At 39.7% G+C, this 22,262-nt stretch overlaps 3 protein-coding genes across 3 annotated transcripts; 1 reads left to right on the forward strand and 2 right to left on the reverse strand.

Annotated features, from left to right (window-relative positions):
* Positions 1–1,417: 1,417 nt before the first annotated feature.
* Positions 1,418–3,244, reverse strand: LOC147504724 (uncharacterized). The gene is made up of 2 exons (XM_086604085.1): positions 2,327–3,244; positions 1,418–2,090 (listed from the first exon to the last, which is right to left on the reverse strand). Exons 1-2 carry the CDS (start codon positions 2,895–2,897, stop codon positions 2,080–2,082), a joined length of 582 nt encoding a protein of 193 aa, XP_086460211.1. The 5' UTR covers positions 2,898–3,244; the 3' UTR covers positions 1,418–2,079.
* A 658-nt stretch (positions 3,245–3,902) lies between these two features.
* On the reverse strand, positions 3,903–5,139 carry LOC147504725 (uncharacterized). The gene is made up of 2 exons (XM_086605331.1): positions 4,974–5,139; positions 3,903–4,597 (listed from the first exon to the last, which is right to left on the reverse strand). Exons 1-2 carry the CDS (start codon positions 5,137–5,139, stop codon positions 3,903–3,905), a joined length of 861 nt encoding a protein of 286 aa, XP_086461457.1.
* A 13,982-nt stretch (positions 5,140–19,121) lies between these two features.
* Positions 19,122–20,894, forward strand: LOC147504726 (uncharacterized). Its single transcript, XM_086605332.1, has one exon. It carries the CDS (start codon positions 19,122–19,124, stop codon positions 20,892–20,894), a length of 1,773 nt encoding a protein of 590 aa, XP_086461458.1.
* The last annotated feature ends 1,368 nt before the right edge of the window (positions 20,895–22,262 follow it).

The raw sequence follows: 22,262 nt of genomic DNA on the forward strand, positions 1-22,262 counted from the left end.
CCGAACCTCCATCAATATCAAGTTTGAGGGAAGTAAAAATAAAAGTTACTCTATTCCGAAGAAGTGCTAAGCAAAATTTTATTCTAGAAGCTTAGCAAAATTTTGTCTAGGAGATAATAAAGACCACTAAACAATCAAGGAAAACCGATCTGTAATAACTATCGTAGTTTCAGAGTAATGCATGCAGAGCGTTCTTTGCAAGGGTTAATGCTGTTGAATTTAGGTTTGCCGACATACATGATGAGGATATTGTGGATCCACAAAGCCAGTCGGCTGAGTCATAAAACTGTCTCGGAAAGAGGACCCTGAAGAAATGCATTCTTCACATCAAGCTAACGAAGAGACCAAGCACAAGAAGTAGCAATACTCAAAACAGTGTGTATTGTTATAGGCTTAACAACAGGACTAAAAGTTTCATCATAATCAAGGCCACATTTTTTATGGAAACCCTTAGCAACAAGTCGAGCCTTAGGACGCTCAATAGAACCATTAGAGTGACATTTCAGCCTGAACACCCACTTATGATCCACTACGTTATGAAATGATGAAGGAGGCACTAGTGACCAAGTACGATTCTTAAGCAAGGCATTGAACTCATCTGTCATAGCAGCACGCCATTCTGGAATTCGAACTGCTTGAGAATAGCAAGTCGGCTCAGCTGGAAAAGAAGCAAGGTGGGCTGCATAGGCCTTGGGAAGGGGATAACGCACAGTACCATTAGTGCGAATGAGAGGTTGACGAATACCATCCCGGAGACGAGTACTATAGTGATGCGACAGATCTGTCTGTGGATTAGGAGTTGTGGGTGTAACAATGCTCTGGGAAGTGGAAGTAGAGGTGGAGCCATCTAAAGATGAAATAGGATCTATACTAGTAGATGAAACACTCAGTGGCATATGTGCATTATCTGAACCATGAGAAGTACTCAGTGCAGGAACCTCAGAAGGAGCAGCAGTAATACTAGAAGAAGGATCTTGTGGTAGCTCAGTGAGAATAGGGGACGACCTCTCAAATGTGCGACCAGAAGAAATAGAGGTACGACTTACTGAAATACTAGATGGCAATACTGATCGCTGCTCAATAGGAGTAAGCTCCAACTCAACATACTCAGGAGCTTTAGATGAATAATCATGCGATGTTTGAAGAGCATAAGGGAATGCTGACTCATCAAACTGAACATGATGAGAAAGATGCACCCTGTTTGTCTTTGGATCAAGGCACCTGTATCCTTTATGATGTGCACTGTACCCTACAAAGACACACTCAACAGATCTTGGCAACAACTTGTTAGTAACATAATCCCCTAAGTGCGGGTAGCACGCACACCCAAAAATACGAAGATCAGAATAAGAGGGAGAGCGACCAAACAGACAGGAATAAGGAGAATCCCAATGAAGAACAGGGGTAGGAAGGCGGTTAATAAGATAAACCGCGGTGGACACTGCCTCAACCTAAAGGTTAAGAGGAGCAAAAGAAGTCCCTAATATTGTACGTGCCATGTCGGCAATATGACAATGCTTACGTTTAGCAAGACCGTTTTGTTATGGTGTGTGAGGACAAGATAGACGATGATGAATACCCATGGAACGACAAAAATCAGTAAATTTTGTACTAACATACTCACCACCCCCATCACTCTGAAAATACTTAATAGTGCTATTAAACAGATTTCGTACACGATTAAGAAAAGTTTGAAAATGGGTGAAGACTTCACTCTTATGACGCATGGGAAATATCCAAGTGTAACGTGTAAAATCATCAGTAAATAATACATAGTAACGATAGCCAGAAGCAGATAATACAGGAGACATCCACACATCAGAGTGCACAAGGAAAAAAGGAGATTGGGCACTTATTTCATTACTAATAGAAAAGGGAAGGTGTGTGGATTTACCCAGAGCACAACCTTTACAAAAGGAACGTCCAAATTTAAATTGTGAACCTAACAATTTACTAGACCCTAAATAAGACAAGGTCTTGGCATTAAGATGACCAAGCCTATTGTGCCACATGTGAGAAGAAACTACAACAAAAGCCTGAGGAGGAGGAGAATTGTGGAAGACAGGATAAAGACCATCCTTACATGGGCCCTGAAAAAGAGTAGCACCCGACTTGGAATCAGTAATAGAATAACCAGAAGGATGAAAGGTAAAACTAACATTATTATCTTTTGTGAACTTAGCAACAGACAACAAATTTTTGGTCATAGCAGGAACATGATAAGCATTGTTAAGATGAAAATAACGACTACCTAGTTGAAGAGGAATACTACCAGTGTGGGATATACTAAGAGAAGTACCGTTGCCAAGAAGAATTGAGACATTACCATTATATGGAGTGGGATACGGTATAGAATCAGTAGAGCCAGTCATGTGATGTGTCATTCCTGTGTTAGGATACCAATTAGGATCCATCTGTGAACCCAACTGTAAGACAGCAAATGCAGTTTGCTGAAACTGTGAAGGAATGCGATGAGGGTAGGAAGAGGCAATATGGTCGAAGGTTCCACAAGAATAACACTGAATGGCAGGAGGAGCACCAAGAATACCAAGAGAGTTGGTTCGATTCAAGTTACCATTAGTACCTCTGTTACTGTTCCAATTCCAGTTGTTACCTCTGTTACAGTTCCAGTTCCCAGTATTGCCTCTGTTATTGTTCCAATATCCATTGTTACCTCTGTTTTTGTTGCGCTGTTGATTCCCACTATTATTCCTGTTACCAGAAAGAGGTTGCTGACCATAAGGTGTAGCAGGGACAGATGCATTCGCAAGGAAAGTTGTCTGAGGAGGCACTGCAGAAGTAGAATGAGCAATCTGTGTCTCAAAAGAAAGGAGGCGAGCACGAAGATCCTCATACTGTGGCAATGGAGGAAAATTAAGAATGGCAGTCACAATCATTTTAAAATCAGGACCCAAACCACGCAAAATATAATGCACAAGATCCCTGTTCACAACCGGTTCACCAATAGAAGCAAGATAATCACTTAAGGATTTTGCGTGCTGAAGAAACTCAGAAATAGTTTTGGTTCCTTTGCTAATATCAAGAAGTTAGAACCGAATATTGGCCGCATTAGCGACTGACTGTTGTGCAAAGTGACTACGAAGACACTCCCAAGTAGAGTGAGATGTGGTGTACCAACAATAATACCCAATAGAGACTCAGTGAGAGTAGATGTAATATAGCTAACAATAAGCTGATCAGTTTGATACCACGACATATAATCAGGATTAACAATAACAGGGTCTTACCGTTGACAAGCAAAGTTTGAACTGGGGCTGGAAAGGAACCATCAACATACTTCATAAAACCATGGCCATTAAGAAACGGCTGCATCTGACGAAGCCACGTCAAATAATTACTATCATTCAACTTGAGAAAGTGACTGACATTTGGGGCAGACAAAGAAATATGAGGCCCAAATTTACTAGTTGCCAAAGATGATGCAGAAGTGGTGGAAGCACCAGGAGAGTTCGTACCGGTGTGAGTCACGTTGTCAATCGTCATTAGATAATGTTCAGTAACAAAGAGAATGAAACAGAGAAGTTATAAGTAGTAGGAACGAAAGAAAAAAAAAATCGAAGGTATAGTAATAACCACTAATGTGATTGCAGGGTCTGGTTGTGGGAAGAATATTGAGAAGGGTAAACTAGAATAAACTAATAAGAAGAGATTGTATAAGAAAGGTGGAGGAGATAGTAGGCGGAAGCTAGAGTGGCGGTATTTTGGATCATCTGTTAGGCTGATACCATGTTGAATTTAGGTTTTCCATACTTTTCATTCACCTAAAGTCATGTATATATACATGTTTACAAGGTACCCTATCATGTGACATGCATGTGCATATATAAAACTTTACATAATGAGAACAGAAGATCTAATCTAAGGCGGTGCTTTATCAAATGTTACTTCTCTACAATTAGCTTGGCCCTGGCATGGCCAGCCTCAATGCAGAATTGTTCACCTAAACCAAGATGAACCATCAAGAACCAAACAAACATGAGAAGTTCTCCTCCTTTACTTAGACGAGCAGCATGAGCATTACCTCTGCAGTGGCTTGCAGAGTATGAGAGCAATTCCACCCACACCTCACCAATGATCATCCATTTACATGTATCCGGCAGTTCATCACGAAGCTGTTTGGCAAGCTTAACTGCGTAAAACAAGACAGAATTGCTTCTATCTCCTTTTACATCTTTAGGTTCAACAGCAATATTCACCTCTAGTAATATCTTACGAGCTTTTATCAGTTTCTGTTTGGCCTCTAATTTGTCCTTTGACTTTTGTCTTGGAAAGAAAATTTTGGCCTCTGCACAAGTGTCTCGGTATCTAATTAATCCTATTCCTACCATAGATGACATCATGGAAGGCTGCACAACTAAAAGGTATAGCATGTAGTTTGATATATGCTTACTCATTTTCCGATAATCTGGTTGTGCAGTGTTGGCATGATTAGCCCCTTCCCCGTTTACTTCAAACTTGGAGCTTCCCTCTTCAGTCCTAATGCTCTCATTATAACATATATCTGTAGCAATGTGCCAAAGCAGAAGGCTTTCATCGAATTCTGAATCAATACTCCATCCTATCATGTTTTGATAGCCTCTGTCCTCGAGAACCCAACTTCCTCTACATGAACACAACATTTTGATGGACTTGGAATCGTTAGCTCTCTTGGACTTCCTCTTCAACTTAGTAAAAATGAACTATTTTAGGCTTGTATCAACGAGTTCGTAAGATGTGCATAGGAAGTGATCAAGCAAGTCTCGAATGCCTAATATCCGAACAGTCAAATTCACACATGCTGGTCGTTTGTTGAGACAGAAATCAATCAGATTATATTGCGACATTGATTCCGACCACCTGGGATTTTTGCTAGATTGAATTTTTTCGAGAAATCTAGAGACAATTGAATTTTCATCTTTTTTCCCAAGCTGGATAAGTCTGGTAGTGATGGAGATAACCGCCATGTCAGAGACAAGAAGCATGGATGTCTAGGCCAGCAGCACCACTGAGCAGTGCATAGGTAATACATATATCAACTTTATCATAGTTATGTTTGTTAGTGAAAACAAACAGAAGAAGAGATGCCAGAATTAAACTTGTGCAAACACCACACAAGACATATCCGGGAACAGTATGCATCACAACCCCCTTGGTAAAGAGCACCTCATAAATAAAGTTTAGCTCGGCCTCTAGGGAGTGAAATAAGAATAGGAGGTTCGGAATTGGTTGGAATAGGCTCGGAGAACTGAAGGTTTAGAACTGGTTGGCCGGAATAGTAGGCTCAGAGAATCAATTCCTGACTATGAACTCCAAATCCGGAGCTCAACTACTAGGCTCGGAGTTCTAACTACTACTCCGAACCTAAACATGTTTTTCTGTTGTTTAAGTCAATAAATGAGACCTATTTGACTTGGGAAACATGGGACTTCTAGAAGATTCAAGATAAGACTTAACAAGAGACGATCTCCTAGTTAAACACTAATTGGGAAACCTCATCTATTCATCAAGATGATACTTAACAAGAGACGGTCTCCTAGTTAAACACTAATTGGGAAACCTCATCTATTCTTATAAATAGAATAGTTGAACTACATTTTGAGTTTGATTCCTATTCACAGGATACGTAGGCAGCCATTAAAGAATGTGGTTCAACTCATCATCTTCTACATCTCTTCTTCTTCTTGATCCAAGACTTCTCATTGCTCTTTGATCATCAACAAAATATTTGTGTTTCTAGATTAGGAAAAATCATCACACAATTGGCACCGTCTGTGGGGACTATTGTACAAAATTGATTTGATTTCTTGGTCGAAATTTTTTCGGTTCTAGGTTCTCCTACCCACCAATTTTTCTTGGGTTTGTTGTTCTTTTAAAAAATTTATATATATATTTTCTTCACTTTGATTCAAAATCATGGTTACTACAAGAGCCAATACAAATCAAGGTAATAAGGGGAATAATGAGATCAATAACCCGCATGTTACTTCTAAAAGAAAATCTGAACGTAGTGGAGATCGTCATTCCGGACAGAGGCGTGAAGATGATGAGCCTAACAACGATACTCCCCAATCTGCCATAACCAACCAAGCCATCATCGATGCTGTGATGGCCGAACGTGGTCGACAGGAGGCTCGTTTGTATTTTTTACAAGACTACTACCGCACACAGGAGGGTCGTTCAACTCCAAGAGTGTTGCCTACTGATGGAAACGCGAGGGGTGATAAGTACTCAAAAAGTGTTATTTAACCCTCGATTATGCCTCTTGTTTAGCCATCTTAGTGGACTAATAGTGTTTGTAAGTTATGTTTTATGATTCTACATGTGAAAGAGAGAGTTTTGTGGAATATTAGAGAAAAAGGGGTAAAACAGAGCAATTCGGATCATTAAGAATCACATGGGAAGCCCGTGAACAATCATAGAGAAGGCCAAGGAATTAGAGCTATTAAAAATGCGACTTAGACCTATTTTAAAACCTATTTGGAAGCCCAAGGCCAAAGGATTCGTTGCTTGGACCAAAGCCCGCAAAAGAGGATAGAATAATAGAGTAGAAGAGACAAAATAGGCTTATGCGTCTGGGACGCATGGATCGAGCGTCCAGACGCATTGATCGCGTCTGAGACGCATGAATAGTGCATCCAGACGCATGGATCGACACTGTAGCTAATTTCTTCTCAGTTTTAGAGAGCAAGTTGGACTCTAAAAGAAGTTTATTTGTATTAGGAAACAAATGACGGTTTAGAATGCTTCTAGAGCTCATTGTAACCTCTATAAATAGAGGACCTAAGTGCCTCATGTAATTTGCCAATTCATTTATATTCTTGTCTCCAGAACTTGAGGCAGAGAGAGATTAATAATAAAAGATCGGTTTTAACTAGCCGAGTCTTAATAAATTAGTCTTTCTAGTCTTATGTTCTTCGACTCTTCTTCTTCTTGTTCTTCGTGTTCTTCATTCTCTATGGAAGGCTAATCTTCTCCTTCAAGGGAGGAGATGAAGTCAGTGCTTAAGGTTTAATGATTCTTCTGGTTCATGGTGTTCTTCAATCAGGTTAGTTCTTTATGTTTTTAGTTATTACTTCCATTGCCCACACCAAGGGATGGAAGTATAGAATAGGGTTTATGTTTTGCAATATTAATATCATGCTAGTGTTCTTTACTTTTCTTCTAATAGTATAGTTATTTAGAGTTAGGGAAGTATTCTTTGTGTTGCCTTAGAAGGGGTAGCTCAGGGAGTGGCTTCCTAGGGGAAGTATTCTTTGTGTTTGCCTTAAGTGGTGATTCATTGAATGGCCGCCCTATTAGGAAGTACTCCTTGAGGTTGCTCTCGGTAATACATTGAATGGCTGCCCGAGCTTACATAAAAGGAAAGAAGATATTAATAGCATAAACATAGGAACAACCTTAAGTAGAGTTAATTGTTAACAATGTTTCGTCCAAGAGGGCATCGGCACTCGCTCGATTGTCTAATTGTAGTCTACTTGTAAGAACAACCATGAAACAGAAGGTCATAGATTAAAAGTATTGGTGGATTATAATATCTTGAATTCCCTCTCTTATAAATTCTCAATAGTTTAATTTAATTTAGTTTAGTTTAGTTTAGTATTATAATCTACAATCTCTACAATCATAGTGTTTAATCTCTTAAACCCCCTTTCCAGTCTTGTCCTTCACATAACATACACTTAAAAGTGGAACGATACCCTACTCATCCTTTATTTATTAAGGGATAATTAGATTTTGATACGCTTCTGTTTTGTTCAACGACCATACACCATCTACATACACAAAAAGAAGGCTTGTCAAATGGCGTCGCTGCCATTTTAAGTTGTTTATGTTTAACGTTTTCTTTCAAAATTAGAAGTTTGGATCTTGAGGTAATTTTAGCCGCATCATCCATCCTTTTGAGAAAGAGAGAAGCTTGAAGGACATCTCGAAGACAAGATCTACCATCCAGGTTAGTTGAATCTTCATTCTTTTTATTTCATTCTTAGTATAGTTGCATTATAGTTTAGTTTTATTGCTTTCTAGTATAATTGCATTTAGGACCTTTTCAACAATTGAAGTTGTAAGCCAACACAGCGAAACATCAAACTCTAGTATTTCTTGTCTGAATCTTGACAAACGGACTATCGTCTGTGGGCAGTGGTGCTTAAGCAATCTAAGTGATTCACCATAACCCTAGAAGAGACAGCTTTAGACAACGGGCGAGATACTAGCTGTAAAGCCCAACCCAGTTGAAGGAAAGTAGTTTTATATTTTAGTATAACTTAGAATATTTGCATACTATTCAAGTATAGTAGGATAGTTTTTCGTTATTTTCGCATAGCATTTTCTAGTGTATGCCTCGTCGTCCATATCATCGTCCAGTAAGAACATAACAGTGGACAAGGTTTAACAACCGACTCACAAGAATACTAGACGAGATTGGTACAATGGCTGCACGCAAAGATGGAGGTGTTTTGGACACCAATAATCTTGAAGCTATCCCACCCATGCAAGCACAACAGAGGAAGAAGATGAGTGATTTCTATTCACCAATGATTGGAGACCCACCAAGCAGTATTATTTTTCCAGAGACAGAAACTAGCCAGTTTGAACTTAGAGCATCAGTAATCTCTATGCTTCCAAAGTTCAATGGTTCAGACAATGTTAGCCTTATGTTCACATGAACAAATTTCTATCAGTCCTCAGAACTTTCAAGAACCAGAATATCAGGGATGAGAGTATCAAGTTAATTCTTTTTCCACTCTCACTCGAAGGTAAAGCATCAGAATGGTTAACTGCACAGCCGATCAATTCAATCAACAACTGGGAGAAGTTGAGAACAAAGTTTATGAACAAGTTCTACCCACCCCAGAAGATAGATGCCATGCAGCAAGCCATCAACAATTTCGAAAGGAAGGTGACTGAAGAATATCATCAAAGCTGGGAGAAATTCAATAATCTGCTAGTCTCATGTCCATATCATGGTTATGATAAGAGCACACTTGCTCATTTTTTCTTTCGAGGACTTTCTACTATGAACAAGCAGATGATACAGTCAATGCATCAAGGTAAGTTTACATCATTGGATGGAGAGGAAGCCTACAACTTTCTCGAGAATTTAGCTGAAGACACTCAACAATGGAGTACTAGCAACGAGGACGTAGCTAGAGTGGAGGTGGTGCCGAAGCAATTTGGCAACCAAATTCAAGAAGACCCAAATCAAGCGATGATATCAATTATGGCAAGCCTATCAACAGGACTTGAAACTCTGAACAAGAAGTTTGATCAGTTCTCTATGAATCCTCCAAAAGCAAACAATTTCCAGGCTAAACCTCAGCCAACCAAGCCTTGTTATGCCATTTGTGAGCTATGTTCTGATGAAGGCCACACTAATGAAGAGTGTTCGTACTATCTGGATACTAATGCAGAGGCATGTAGTATCAACTCTTTAGGAAGAAATAACTAGTTCAATCAAGGACAGAATTATTGGAAGCCACAAAATACAAATCAGAGGAATTCTCCTCTAGGATTCCAAACTCAGTCAAATTAGTTCCAGAATAACCAGTATCAGTTCCAAAACCACCAGCAACCATACAAAAATCAACAGTCATACCAGAACCAGCAATACCAAGCCAACACAAATAGAGAGTTAGTACCAGATCTTATGAGTGGATATATTGCCCCTACGCCTCAATCGAGCAAAGCAGTTATCCCACATCTGGAAGAAGCTATCACCACCATTGTCAATGAGCTGAAACAGATAAATCAAAGAACCTAGAACTTGGAGAGTAACTTTAGTGTCATTCAAGGCCAGATAGGGCAAATCGTTGCCGCCTTGACGGAAAGATCGAAAGGAGCATTACCAAGCCAGCCGAAGCCAAATCCAAAAGGAAGAGGTGTCCTGCAGGTGGATAACCTGGAGATTACTTAGTCGAATGACCAAGTTAATGTTGTCACCACTCTGAGGTCAGGCAAGAAAGTTGATAACAAGATTGTCTATGAATTAGGAAAAGATTCTGCGGAGCCTAAGCTAACTTATGTCCCCACCATCCCACCCAGTTCTAACATTCCAAATATATCTTGTGTTTTGCCACCTGCTGAAGAAACTGTTGCAAAAGAAGTTGAAGGAACTACTGTGGACGTAAGTAAGAAGAAGCCATCACGAGTAACTCCACCTGTCATTCCACTATCTGTTACCAAGCCAACCGAAGCCTAAAGAAGAGAACTGATATTGAAGAATCTGCCAGCACCATTTCCTTCGAAACTAGTGAATACCAGGAAGGATGACTAGTACAAGGAGATTTGCGATGTATTTTAGAATTTGTATATTAATATCCCATTTCTGACCGCCATCAAGCAAGTTCCCTCGTATGCCAAATTCATGAAAGATCTAGTGAAGAAGAAGACCAACATTCCAAAAGAAGCTTTTATCGCTCAAAGATGTTCATCGTACCTACAGAATCTAGCGGTTGTGAAACTGAAAGATCTTGGAAGTCCAACTGTTACATGCAGAATTGGAGATTCTTTGGAGGAGCAAGCTTTATTAGATTTGGGTGCCAGTGTGAATATTCTACCATATTATGTCTACGAGAAGTTAGGCTTGAAGGATCTTAAACCGACTGATGTTACTTTATAGTTGGCAGATAGATCAGTGAAGATACCTAGAGGACTCATTGACGACGTCATAGTCAAGATCGAAGATTTCTATTATCCGGTTGATTTCATAGTACTAGACACAGAACCTACATCTGGTAGGCAGATACCAATCATTCTAGGCAGACCATTCTTGGCCACTACAAATGCACTCATCAACTGTCGAAACGGTAATATGATGTTATCCTTTGGTAATATAAAAGTCGAGACCAATGTTTTCCATATGTTACAGCAACCACAGGAGGTGTGTGTTGTGAACGAGGTATGCATGATTGAAGCGTTAGCACAGGATTATCTAACTCAGTCATATCCTGCTGACGAGTTGTTGAAAGCTCTGACAGACTCAGACTGTGAGGAACTTAGTGTCGAGGTAATCAATGCGATTTCAGATTCATCACCTGTCATGGATGACAACAAGTTCAAAGAAAAGTTTGAATCACCTATGCCTGATGGATCATCTAAAGAGCTTAAAAAGGGGCCGCCTAAGCTAGAATTGAAACCTTTTCCGTCTACACTTAAGTATGTTTTCTTGGGAGATTTGGGAACCTACCCAGTAGTCATTGCATCAGATTTGACTGAGGAGCAAGAATCCAGGTTAGTAGCACTTTTAAAGGAACACAAGTCAGCTATAGGTTGGACAATTGATGATATTAAGGGGATCAACCCTATGATAGTTCAACATAGGATTCATTTAGAAGAGGATTCCAAGACTCTTAAGCAACCACAGAGGAGGCTTAATCCAAAGATGAAGGAAGTAGTTCGAGAAGAGGACGTCAAACTCCTTGATGCCACCATTATCTACCCTATTTCTGATGGGTTAGTCCAGTTCAAATTGTGCCGAAGAAGTCTGGAACCACAGTAATCGAGAACGAGAACAATGAGTTGATTCCAACCAGGATTCAGATTAGATGGAGAGTTTGCATCGATTACAGGAAGTTGAATAGCGCATCGAGGAAAGATCATTTTCTATTGCCTTTCATCGATCTGATGTTAGAAACATTAGCTGGACAAGCTTACTACTGCTTTCTTGATGGTTACTCGGGATATTTTCAGATCCATATTCACCCTGAGGACCAAGAGAAGACCACATTCACATGTCCTTTTGAGGATTGTCTGCATTATCTCTCCTTAGTCCTTAAACGTTGTTGCGATACCAACTTAGTTCTGAACTGGGAAAAGTGTCACTTCATGGTAAAGGAAGGGATAATGTTGGGTCACCATGTTTCAAAGGAAGGAATTCTAGTAGATCGAGCAAAAATGTCTACAGGAAGTAAGCATGTTGTCGAAAGATCAGTTTTGAGATGGAAACCTAAGTATTCCCCACCTGTTAGTTTATGGGATTTACTCCCTGTTGACCTTCAAAGGAAGATTATTTCTATGGCTTGTGCAAGGTTCGGTAAAAGTCCATTTGCACATAAGAGGAGAGTGCGTAAGCTAGGTTGCTGTAAGAATTGCCATTCTGAAACTTGTTCTGGGTTACAACCATTAAGAGAAAATTGTTGGTACAAGGTATACTTTTGTCAATCACATGTTGAGAGAGATCATAAGAATTCCTACAAAGTGGAACCTAGTGGGTGGGAATACTAGTCTTGAGGATCTGACTATAAAGGACTCAAAAGTCTTGAGAATCTGACTTTAAAAGACTTACATTACGTCTTGGGGATCTGACGTAAAAAGACCTAAAAATTTGTTTCTTGAACTAATTCTGATATTCGGTATCAATGGTAATATCCTACCTTTTTGTCATCCATTTCATTTACTTCTTTATACATTGAGGTCAATGTATGCATAAGTAGGGGGAGGGTGTACTTGAGAAATGAATTTCGAAAATTAGTTTTCAAAAACAAAAATATTTTTGTTTCTATATCAGTAGCATGAGAAAAATGAATTTTAATGATGAGTCTGGGATATATATTCTATACTGCTTAGTGTTGAGTTTGATAGATAGTTGATATTATTGATTTCATTACCGCTTAGACTATTTATTATGCTCGGACATAGTTATTGTTGATAGAATTCTTTATCAAGGCACCACCATAATACTTGGTCAGTTTTGTGTACTTTTGCTAGAAGAGAGATTTAAACCCTTAGTAAACTGGAAGTAGAATTTTTTGACTAAGCCCGTGAGACTTGAGCTTTATACCCATTCTTTGGAGAGTTCTTACGAAAAATCTGAGTCTTAGTGACTCAACATCTTTCAGTTCTTTATGTCGTTGTAATATAGTCTCATTATTTGTTGATTTGGCTAATCACGAAGTGACATAAACTGGGGAGATAGCCATTAGGTCTTGTAGTCTATTCGAAATAGAGTATCATACTGGTAAGTCAAGTAGTGAACCCATTCAGTCTTTATCCCACCTAGTAGGACCATCATGTTAAACCTTTTTGAGCCTTACAATAAGCCATTTTCTTTCATAAAACCTTTTACCCTTTACCCAACTCCAGACAAGGAGTATAGCCAAAATCTTTATCAGGCATACCCATATGTTTCTGAGAATACGAGGGGCACAAAGAGGAAGAAATAACACAAAAGGAAGGTTGCAAGGAAATACCAGAGAGATACAATGAAGTCCATCATTCTGTTCTAAGTGAAAGAAGCTAGTGGAAAACAAGCATAGTACTAATCAAGGATACCATTGAGCTAAAAAAAATAAAAAAAAGAAGAAGTTGAACAGAATGGATGGAAAAGCTAAGACAAAGGAAGAATTTTCTCTGCAATACAGAATTTGAAGAAATCTTCCAAATAATGAAGCAAAACCTTTAGTGTTTTTCAGAAACAACCTTAGAATCCTTTTTACCTTTCCTTTATAAACCAATACCCAAGCCAAGTTACAACCCATGACTTATCACTACAGTATGGTACAAAGTCTAGAATAGGTGAGAGGATGCTAAAGTGAAGGACCCGACACTTCATATGTGATTGACATTCTTTTCATGAGACTACTTTTATTCAGAAGTCTATTTTTCAAGGTAGTATGTGGGATGTTCGTATGCATTATTCTTTTCCCCCCACATACATGAGGTAAAATAGTAGACTATCTTCTGAGAGATTCTTTTCTGAGAGTATGACCGGTGAGGATTGAAAGTCGAGATTATCTACCTATGGTAAACTAGGGATTCCGTTTCTTGGATAGGAGAGTATAGGAGATTGACTAAGTACACACATAAGCCTTGATTAAGAATTTTGTCAATTTTTACTATCTCCCATCATAATTTTTGAGTCTTTGCAGCAATATAGTTAGCAATGGAGACTGTCTGTTGGAGTAAGCACTAAGTGGGTAAGGAATTTCTCTCTCTGAAAAATACTATCATTCTTGAACATGCTATTGATTGATTTTGTGGGTATATCACCTGAAAACCCTCACGAGACTATAACCCGTCCTTTTTGGGGAACTTAAAGGTTTAAAGCCTTGTTGCATATGGTAAATGCAATCGCGATGCCTGCAAAAATGTGTTAGGATTTTATTTTTGTTATTAAGATGTGATTTTGATCACTTATCTATTTTTTTATCTTATTTGCTAAGAAACTAGCAAAAGGCTAGTTGGGAGTTGTGATAAGTGTTCAAAAAGTGCTATTTAACCCTCAATTATGCCTCTTGTTTAGCCATCTTAGTGGACTAATAGTGTTTGTAAGTTATGTTTTATGATTCTACAGGTGAAAGAGAGAGTTTTGTGGAATATTAGAGAAAAGGGGTAAAACGGAGCAATTCGGAGCATTAAGGATCACATGGGAAGCCCGTGGACAATCATGGAGAAGGCCAAGGAATTGGAGCTATTAAAGATGCGACTTGGACCTATTTTAAAGCCTATTTGGAAGCCTAGGGCCAAATGATTCGTTGCTTGGACCAAAGCCCGCAAAAAATGATAGAAGGATAGAGCAAAAGAGACAAAATAGGCTTACGCGTCTGGGACACATGGATCGAGCATCCAGACGCATTGCTCGCGTCTAAGACACTTGAATAGTGCGTCTAGACGCATGGATCAACACTATAGCCAATTTCTTCTCAATTTTGGAGAGGAAGTTGGACTCTGAAAGAAGTCTATTTGTATTAGGAAACAAATGACGGTTTGGAATGCTTCTAGAGCTCATTATAACCTCTATAAATAGAGGACCTAAGTGCCTCATGTAATTTGCCAATTCACTTATGTTCTTGTCTCTAGAACTTGAGGCAGAGAGAGATTAATAATAAAATATCAGTTTTAACTAGCTAAGTCTTAATAAATTAGTCTTTCTAGTCTTATGTTCTTCGACTCTTCTTCTTCTTGTTCTTCATGTTCTTCCTTCTCTATGGAAGGCTAATCTTCTCCTTCAAGGGAGGAGATGAAGTCAGTGCTTAATGTTTAATGATTCTTCTGGTTCATGGTGTTCTTCAATCAGGTTAGTTCTTTATGTTTTTAGTTATTAGTTCCATTGCCCACACCAGGGGATGGAAGTATATAATAGGGTTTATGTTTTGCAATATTAATATTATGCTAGTGTTCTTTACTTTTCTTCTAATAGTATCGTTCTTTAGAGTTAGGGAAGTATTCTTTGTGTTACCTTAGAAGGAGTAGCTCAGGGAGTGGCTGCCTAGGGGAAGTATTCTTTGTGTTTGCCTTAAGTGGTGATTCATTGAATTACCGCCCTATTAGGAAGTACTCCTTGAGGTTGCTTTCGGTAATACATTGAATGGCTGCCCGAGCTTACATAAAAGGAAAAAAGATATTAATAGCATAAACATAGGAACAACCTTAAGTAGAGTTAATTGTTAACGATGTTTCGTCCAAGAGGGCATCGACACTCGCTCGATTGCCTAATTGTAGTATACTTGAAGCAGAAGGTCATAGATTAAAAGTATTGGTGGATTCTAATATCTTGAATTCCCTTTCTTATAAATTCTCAATAGTTTAGTTTAATTTAGTTTAGTTTAGTTTAGTATTAGAATCTATAATCTCTACAATCATAGTTTTTAATCCCTTAAACCCCCTTTGCAGTCCTGTCCTTCACATAACATACACTTAAAAGTGGAACAATACCCTACTCATCCTTTACTTATTAAGGGATAATTAGGTTTTGATATGCTTCTGTTTTGTTCAACAACCATACACCATCTACATACACAAAAAGAAGGCTTGTCAAGGGGGCAGTTCCGGCCACCAAGTCTCGACCCTGGTGAGGGTTACGTCCCTACGCCTTATATCCCTTACTTCCCTGGGTATCATAGCGACCAACCAGATTCGGATTATAATCTAGAATTGGATCCAACCCAACACTCGACCTCACACGGAACTGACTTCTCTTGGTATTCAAGTTCTCGAGGTACGAGGGATGGACGTCCGAATGTGTTTGCCCATAATCCACAACTATTGAGGTCAACCTCGGCACGAAGAAGACTTTCAGTTCCAAGGGAACCTTCATTGCCTCGGAATCCCTCAGTTCCCCGATCCAGTTTTGCAAACTCCTCCACTCGATCTCAGGAACCGGAACCACGTTATCATCAAGATGAGAACTATGAGAGTCCAAGTCCGAGGTACAACAACGAGAGAGCTCCAATTCATGAACCGACTACTCTTGCACAGTTCAAGGCGCAAATACTGGAGGAACTACGAGATTCAAAACCAACCAAGATGGATGAGTTAGTTGTTCGGTCAGCAATCGAGGGTGACATTGGAACTCCTTTTTCATGACATGTTATGAGTGGATACATCCCCCATGATTATAAACCACCGAAGTTCTCTAAATTTAATGGAAAAGGAGATCCGGTCTCTCATGTGCTCGGTTATCGTCAAGCAATAGTGGGTCTTTCTAAGAAAGATCATTATTTGTGCCGATATTTTGCTTCAAGTTTGACAGACTCGGCACTCATCTGGTACACGAAGCTACCCAGGGGCAGCATTCACGAGTTTAAGGTGCTATCCATCAATTTCATTGCGAAATTCAGTTGAAACCTACCCTACATTAAAACCCCTGATGCACTGTTTGACATGAAAATCTGAAAGGACGAGCGTATCAGGGATTTCACTAAAAGATTTAACGAGGTTCAATTGCATGTTGACAACGTTGATGAGACCCTCCCCATTGTGGCCTTTAGAAAAGGATTAGATCCCACTTCTGGTCTATACACGTCTTTGAAGAAAAAGAAGCCTACGAACATGATAGAGTTGCAGGCTCGGATTGATAAGTATGCGGAACTGGAAGAAGACTAATTGGACAAGGACTCTTCTCATAAAAGAGTGATAACCAGTGTCACCTCTGCTTCTATTGGTAGGAGCTCTGCTAGTCATTATAATGATAGGAAGTTCGAGGAACCACAGTCGGAGCACAAGTCAGTCGATAGGAATTCCTATCAAGATAAGTCCAAGAGGCAGAAGATTAGTGACACGTTAGGAAGTGAGCAACTACCCCCGCTGGATAGGGACTTTACCACTTTAACTCATCCTTCTGGGGACATCTTCGATGTCATCAAGAACAAGAACATGTTAAAGAACCCTCCAAAGATGAAGCCCGGTGCTATTGGAGCTAGGAATACTAACGTGTACTGTAAGTTCCATAAACAGGCCGGTCATGGAACTAAGAATTGTAGGTCTCTTAAACATGGAATTCAGGATCTCGTAGACCGAGGTTTACTAGTTGAATATAAGGGTACTCCAATTCAGAATACTGCCGCAATTCCTGACACCAATGTACACAATGCAGAGACAGGAACGGATAAGGTAGTGATTCACACGATTGCTGAGGGCAATTATAAACGCCCATTTGAAGAGTTGAGTAGAGGGCAAAGGTACTAGGAAACACAGGCGAAGCATTTGTGAATCATTAACAATGTCACTTCCAAACCGACCAAGGAATCTAACTCCGCGGTTGTTTTCACTGATGACAATGCTAAAGGGGTTTTCTTTCCACACTCGGATGCGTTGGTTCTGTCTTTAGAAGTTGCTGGGTGTGATATGCACAGGATCCTCATTGACCCTGGGAGTTCTGCAGATATACTTTACTATCATGCTTTCAATCAAATGCCGATTCTAGAAACGGAACTTCGTCCCGTGAAATCTTCTTTGTATGGATTTAATGGTGACATGGCCGATGCAGTAGGAGAGATTGAATTGATAGTCAAAGCTACTAACATCGCTCTGAATGTTAACTTCACGATTGTCAGGGGAGTTACGCAATATAATGCTATTCTTGGTAGGAGTTGGCTTCATCGCTTGAAAGCGGTTCCAAGTACTTATCACCAAACCTTGAAGTTCCCTCACAAAGGCAATATTGTGGTGATCAAAGGAGATCAACAAGCTTCCAAGCGATGCTACGCAACTATTCTAAAAAATGATTCCGGAACTGCTCCAATAACACTGGGGACAAGTTCGGTACCCACCAAATAGCAATTACAGAACGAGTCTCCCTTTCAAGACATAGTGTTGGCACCTTTGGATATAATTCCATTAGATTCTATAGGGCCAGATGAGAGGAGGACTCCACCAACATTGGAACTAGTTGACGAAGTCGACATAGGAGATGGTTCCGAACCTCGACTTGTCTCAATTGGCACCATGTTGGACCCGAAGACTAAAGAAGAGTTGATAAATTTCTTACAAGAATTCCGAGATGTATTTGCTTGGAGTTATGAGGATATGCCTGGAATTGATCCCTCCATAGCCTGCCATAAGCTCAATTTTGATCTGAACGTCGTGCCAGTTAAGCAGAAACTCAGAAAGATGGGTCCCGAACGTACTGAGGCTATTGACAAAGAGGTGGATAAATTGGTTAAGGCCAAGTACATACGAAAGATCACATACCCCACTTGGATCTCTAACGTTGTCGCTGTCAAGAAAAAGAATGGGAACTGGCGAACGTGTGTCGATTATACGGATGTGAACAAGCATTGTAAGAAGGATTGTTTTCCTCTTCCTCGTATTGACACATTGGTCGATGCCACTGCAGGACATGAGATTTTCTCTTTCTGTGATGGCTTTTCGAGTTACAACCAGATACTCATGTACCCTCCTGATCAAGAGCATACTACTTTCATCACGGCACAGGGAACATATTGTTATCGGGTTATGCCTTTTGGTTTAAAAAATGCAGGGGCAACGTACCAATGCTTGGTCACAACGATGTTCAAAGATCATATCGGTGATTTTATCGAAGTCTATGTCGACGACCTCCTGATCAAAAGTAAACAGAAGTCTGATCATCTTGCATACCTTCGTGCGTCTTTCCAGATCCTGAGGAAGTATCGGATGAAACTTAACCAAGCTAAATGTACCTTCGGTTTTACCTCTGGGAAATTCTTAGGACATCTGGTTACTAAACTTAGAATTGAAGCTAACCCAGACCAGATCAAAGCTATTCTTGATATGCCTTTCCAAGGTCTCCGAAAGAGGTACAACGGTTGACTGGGCGTCTTGCCGCACTTAACAGGTTCATTAGTAAAAGTTCAGATAAGTGTCAGGTTTTGTACAAGTTACTAAGGAAGAATATATGCTTTGATTGGACCGACGAATGTGAGATGGCTTTTAAGGACCTAAAAAATTATTTGTCCTCCCCTCCTATGCTCACTACACCGAAGCAAGGAGACGTTTTAGGGTTATACTTGGCCTATTCCGAGCATGGCATCAACGCCGTATTAGTACGAATTGATGAGAGGAATATCGAAAAGCATGTCTACTTTGTTAGTAGAGCCCTCCTAGATGCCGAAACACAATATCCGAAGATTGAGAGAATAGCTCTAGCTCTAATCTTTGCTGCTGAGAAGCTACGACCATACTTCCAAGCTCACACCATCAGAGTCATCACTGAGTATCCTTTGAAGTCGGTCTTGGCAACACCAGATAGGGTCGGACGTCTCTTGAAATGGTCCATTCAATTAAGGGAATTTGACATTATTTATGTGCCGAGAATTTCTGAGAAGGGGCAAGCTTTGGCTGAGTTCTTGATCGATTTTCCTCTAGATACCTCAGCCTCGGCAATGGTAGCAGATTCGGAAAAGTCACCTCTTGCTTTTATGGAGTTAGACGAACCTAACTCACTTCCTCATAGTCAGGTTCGACCTTGGAGTCATATTTCAGGTTGGAAGTTGTTCGTAGATGGATCTTCCAATGACCAAGGAGCAGGTATTGGTGCGGTACTCTTGACTCCAGATAACAGTAAGTTAGAAAAATCAGTGCATTTAGGGTTCAAGGCATCTAACAACGAAACTGAGTACGAAGCTATGCTAGCGGGCTTGTCTATGGCATTAAACTTAGGGGTACGACATCTCACAGTATTCAGCAACTCTCAATTAGTTGTACAACAGATTGAGGGTGGTTACAAAGCTCGAGACCCTTGTATGGCTCAATATTTGGAGTTGGTTAGATCTCTTACTTCTCATTTTGAAGATCTAAATTTCATAAATTTGTCTAGGCTGGACAATAGGCATGCCGATTCACTTGCCTACTTAGCTTCTTTGCTTGGGGATATCGAAGCTCGTTCCATTCCCGTCGAATATCAGTCAGCGCCTTGTATTGAAAAAGAATTAGTTTGTCTTGTGGCGCCAATTTTGCAAGCTCCGATTGGGGGACTGGATGGATCCAGACGTTCTTATCTTTTAGATGGCACTCTTCCAGCAGAGAAGACAAAAGCACAGAAGTTGTTAGCCAAAGTGGGACATTATTTACTTGTTGGTGACAACTTGTACAAGAAGTCTTACTTTGGACCTCACCTGCGTTGTGTTACTCATGCCGAGGCTCATACTCTACTTGAAGAGATACACTCGGGCGAATGTGGAAATCATGCTGGGGGCAGATCTTTGGTACTCAAGATACTCCAACAGGGGTACTTTTGGCCTTATATGCTTAAAGATGCGGATGCTTATGTCCGGAAGTGTGATGCTTGCCAAAGACATGCTAACTACATCCATGTTCTAGCTGAAGAGCTCCATCCTCTGGCATCTCCGTGGCCATTCGCTCAATGGGGAATGGACATTGTTGGTCCTCTACCTATAGCTCCTGGTAACATGAAGTTCCTTTTAGTTGCAACATATTATTTTACTAAGTGGATAGAGGTAGTTCCTTTAGCGAATATCAGGGAAGTTGATGTCACGAAGTTCATCTGGAACAATATCATTTGCAGGTTCGGATTACCTAAAGTCATTCTTTCTGATAATGGGACACAATTCCGGGACACAATTCTTTCTGATAATTTTGCTGAGATTGGGGCATTATGCAACTTTTCTCTTCTCCTTGATATCCTCAAGGTAACGGTTAGGCGGAAGCCTCTAACCGCGTTATTTTGGATAATTTGAAACGGAAACTCGTGGAGAGAAGCGGATTGTGGGTTAAGGAGTTGCCTAAAGTACTTTGGGCCTACCGAACAACTCCTCGACGTTCGACTGGAGAATCACCTTTCACTCTCACTTATGGTACTGAAACTATCCATCCTACTGAGATGAGGGTCACTACCCAGAAGTCAGATTTAGTACTCACCCTCGACAATGAGGAAATTCTTTGTCTGGAATTGGACTTGTTGGATGAAAAAAGAGAATCCGCAGCCTTACGACTAGCATCTTATCATCACCAGTTGAAAAGGTCTTTTGATAAAAGGGTATGACCTTGATCTTTCAAGGAAGGGGATTTGGTCCTCCGTAAGGACCCCGTGCCTAAGAAGTTAGGAGCTAATTGGGAAGGTACGTATATTGTCGATAGGATAGTTGGCAATGGTAGTTACTATCTTAAATCCATGGATGGTGAAGTGATAAAACATAAAATGATAGTTTACCTACGAAATGAATGATGAAACTCAAAATGTAAGTAAACTAAAACTTATTTATGTGCCTATATTATCAAAGATTTCTACTCTCAATCTTATGAGATATAGTGGAGTAGAGTAATTCGTTCCACTCCTAGTCCTTCCGCATGCTGTGTTTTCTATGTATAAATAATCGGTCTTAAAGTCTAATGAGAGATTTACGAAATGGCAACTAGACTACGATGCAACTACCCACAAGATGCAACTAGTCGACTATTAGAACAACTATGGGAATGCTACGTCGATTCTATGATAAGGAGTTAGAGGGGGATTGATTCCACCTTAACTCGACTTAATCCTACTAACCATTTAATCATCGAAATCGAATTGAATCTGCCTTGAGAACAATCTGGTTACTCCAAATCCCTAATTACACATGGCATTTCTACCAATTCATAACTAGCATTTGAACGATTACACCCATTCTCATGGTGAACTAATAATTTCTAGAGTGGAAAGGAAATTACGACGACTCTACGATAATCGGGATCAAGCTTTCATCAAGGCTTCTCAACCCCCTCAAATGGAGGTTTAGCTGAGAATCATCACGCTATCATTCCCAATGGAATTCAAACAAGACATGATATAAAGATTGAAACTTTGCTTGTTTAAACTCAATTCAAAACTACTCATGCAATAATTGAATTTAACTAATAATGACAAACAATTAAATCTAAGAATTTAACTAAATATGTAAATGGAAAATGAACTAGATTACCAAGAACACTATTTTATTAATCTAATGAATAATAAAACAATGATTCAAATACTAAATTAATAATCTAACTTGTTCTAAAGTCATTAATTAAACATGAACTAGATCTAAACAAGATATGAAAAACTAATTAATGGAGGCTAACTAATC

Source organism: Coptis chinensis, chromosome 4, assembly GCF_015680905.1.
Source record: "Coptis chinensis isolate HL-2020 chromosome 4, ASM1568090v1, whole genome shotgun sequence".
Lineage (NCBI taxonomy): Eukaryota > Viridiplantae > Streptophyta > Magnoliopsida > Ranunculales > Ranunculaceae > Coptis > Coptis chinensis.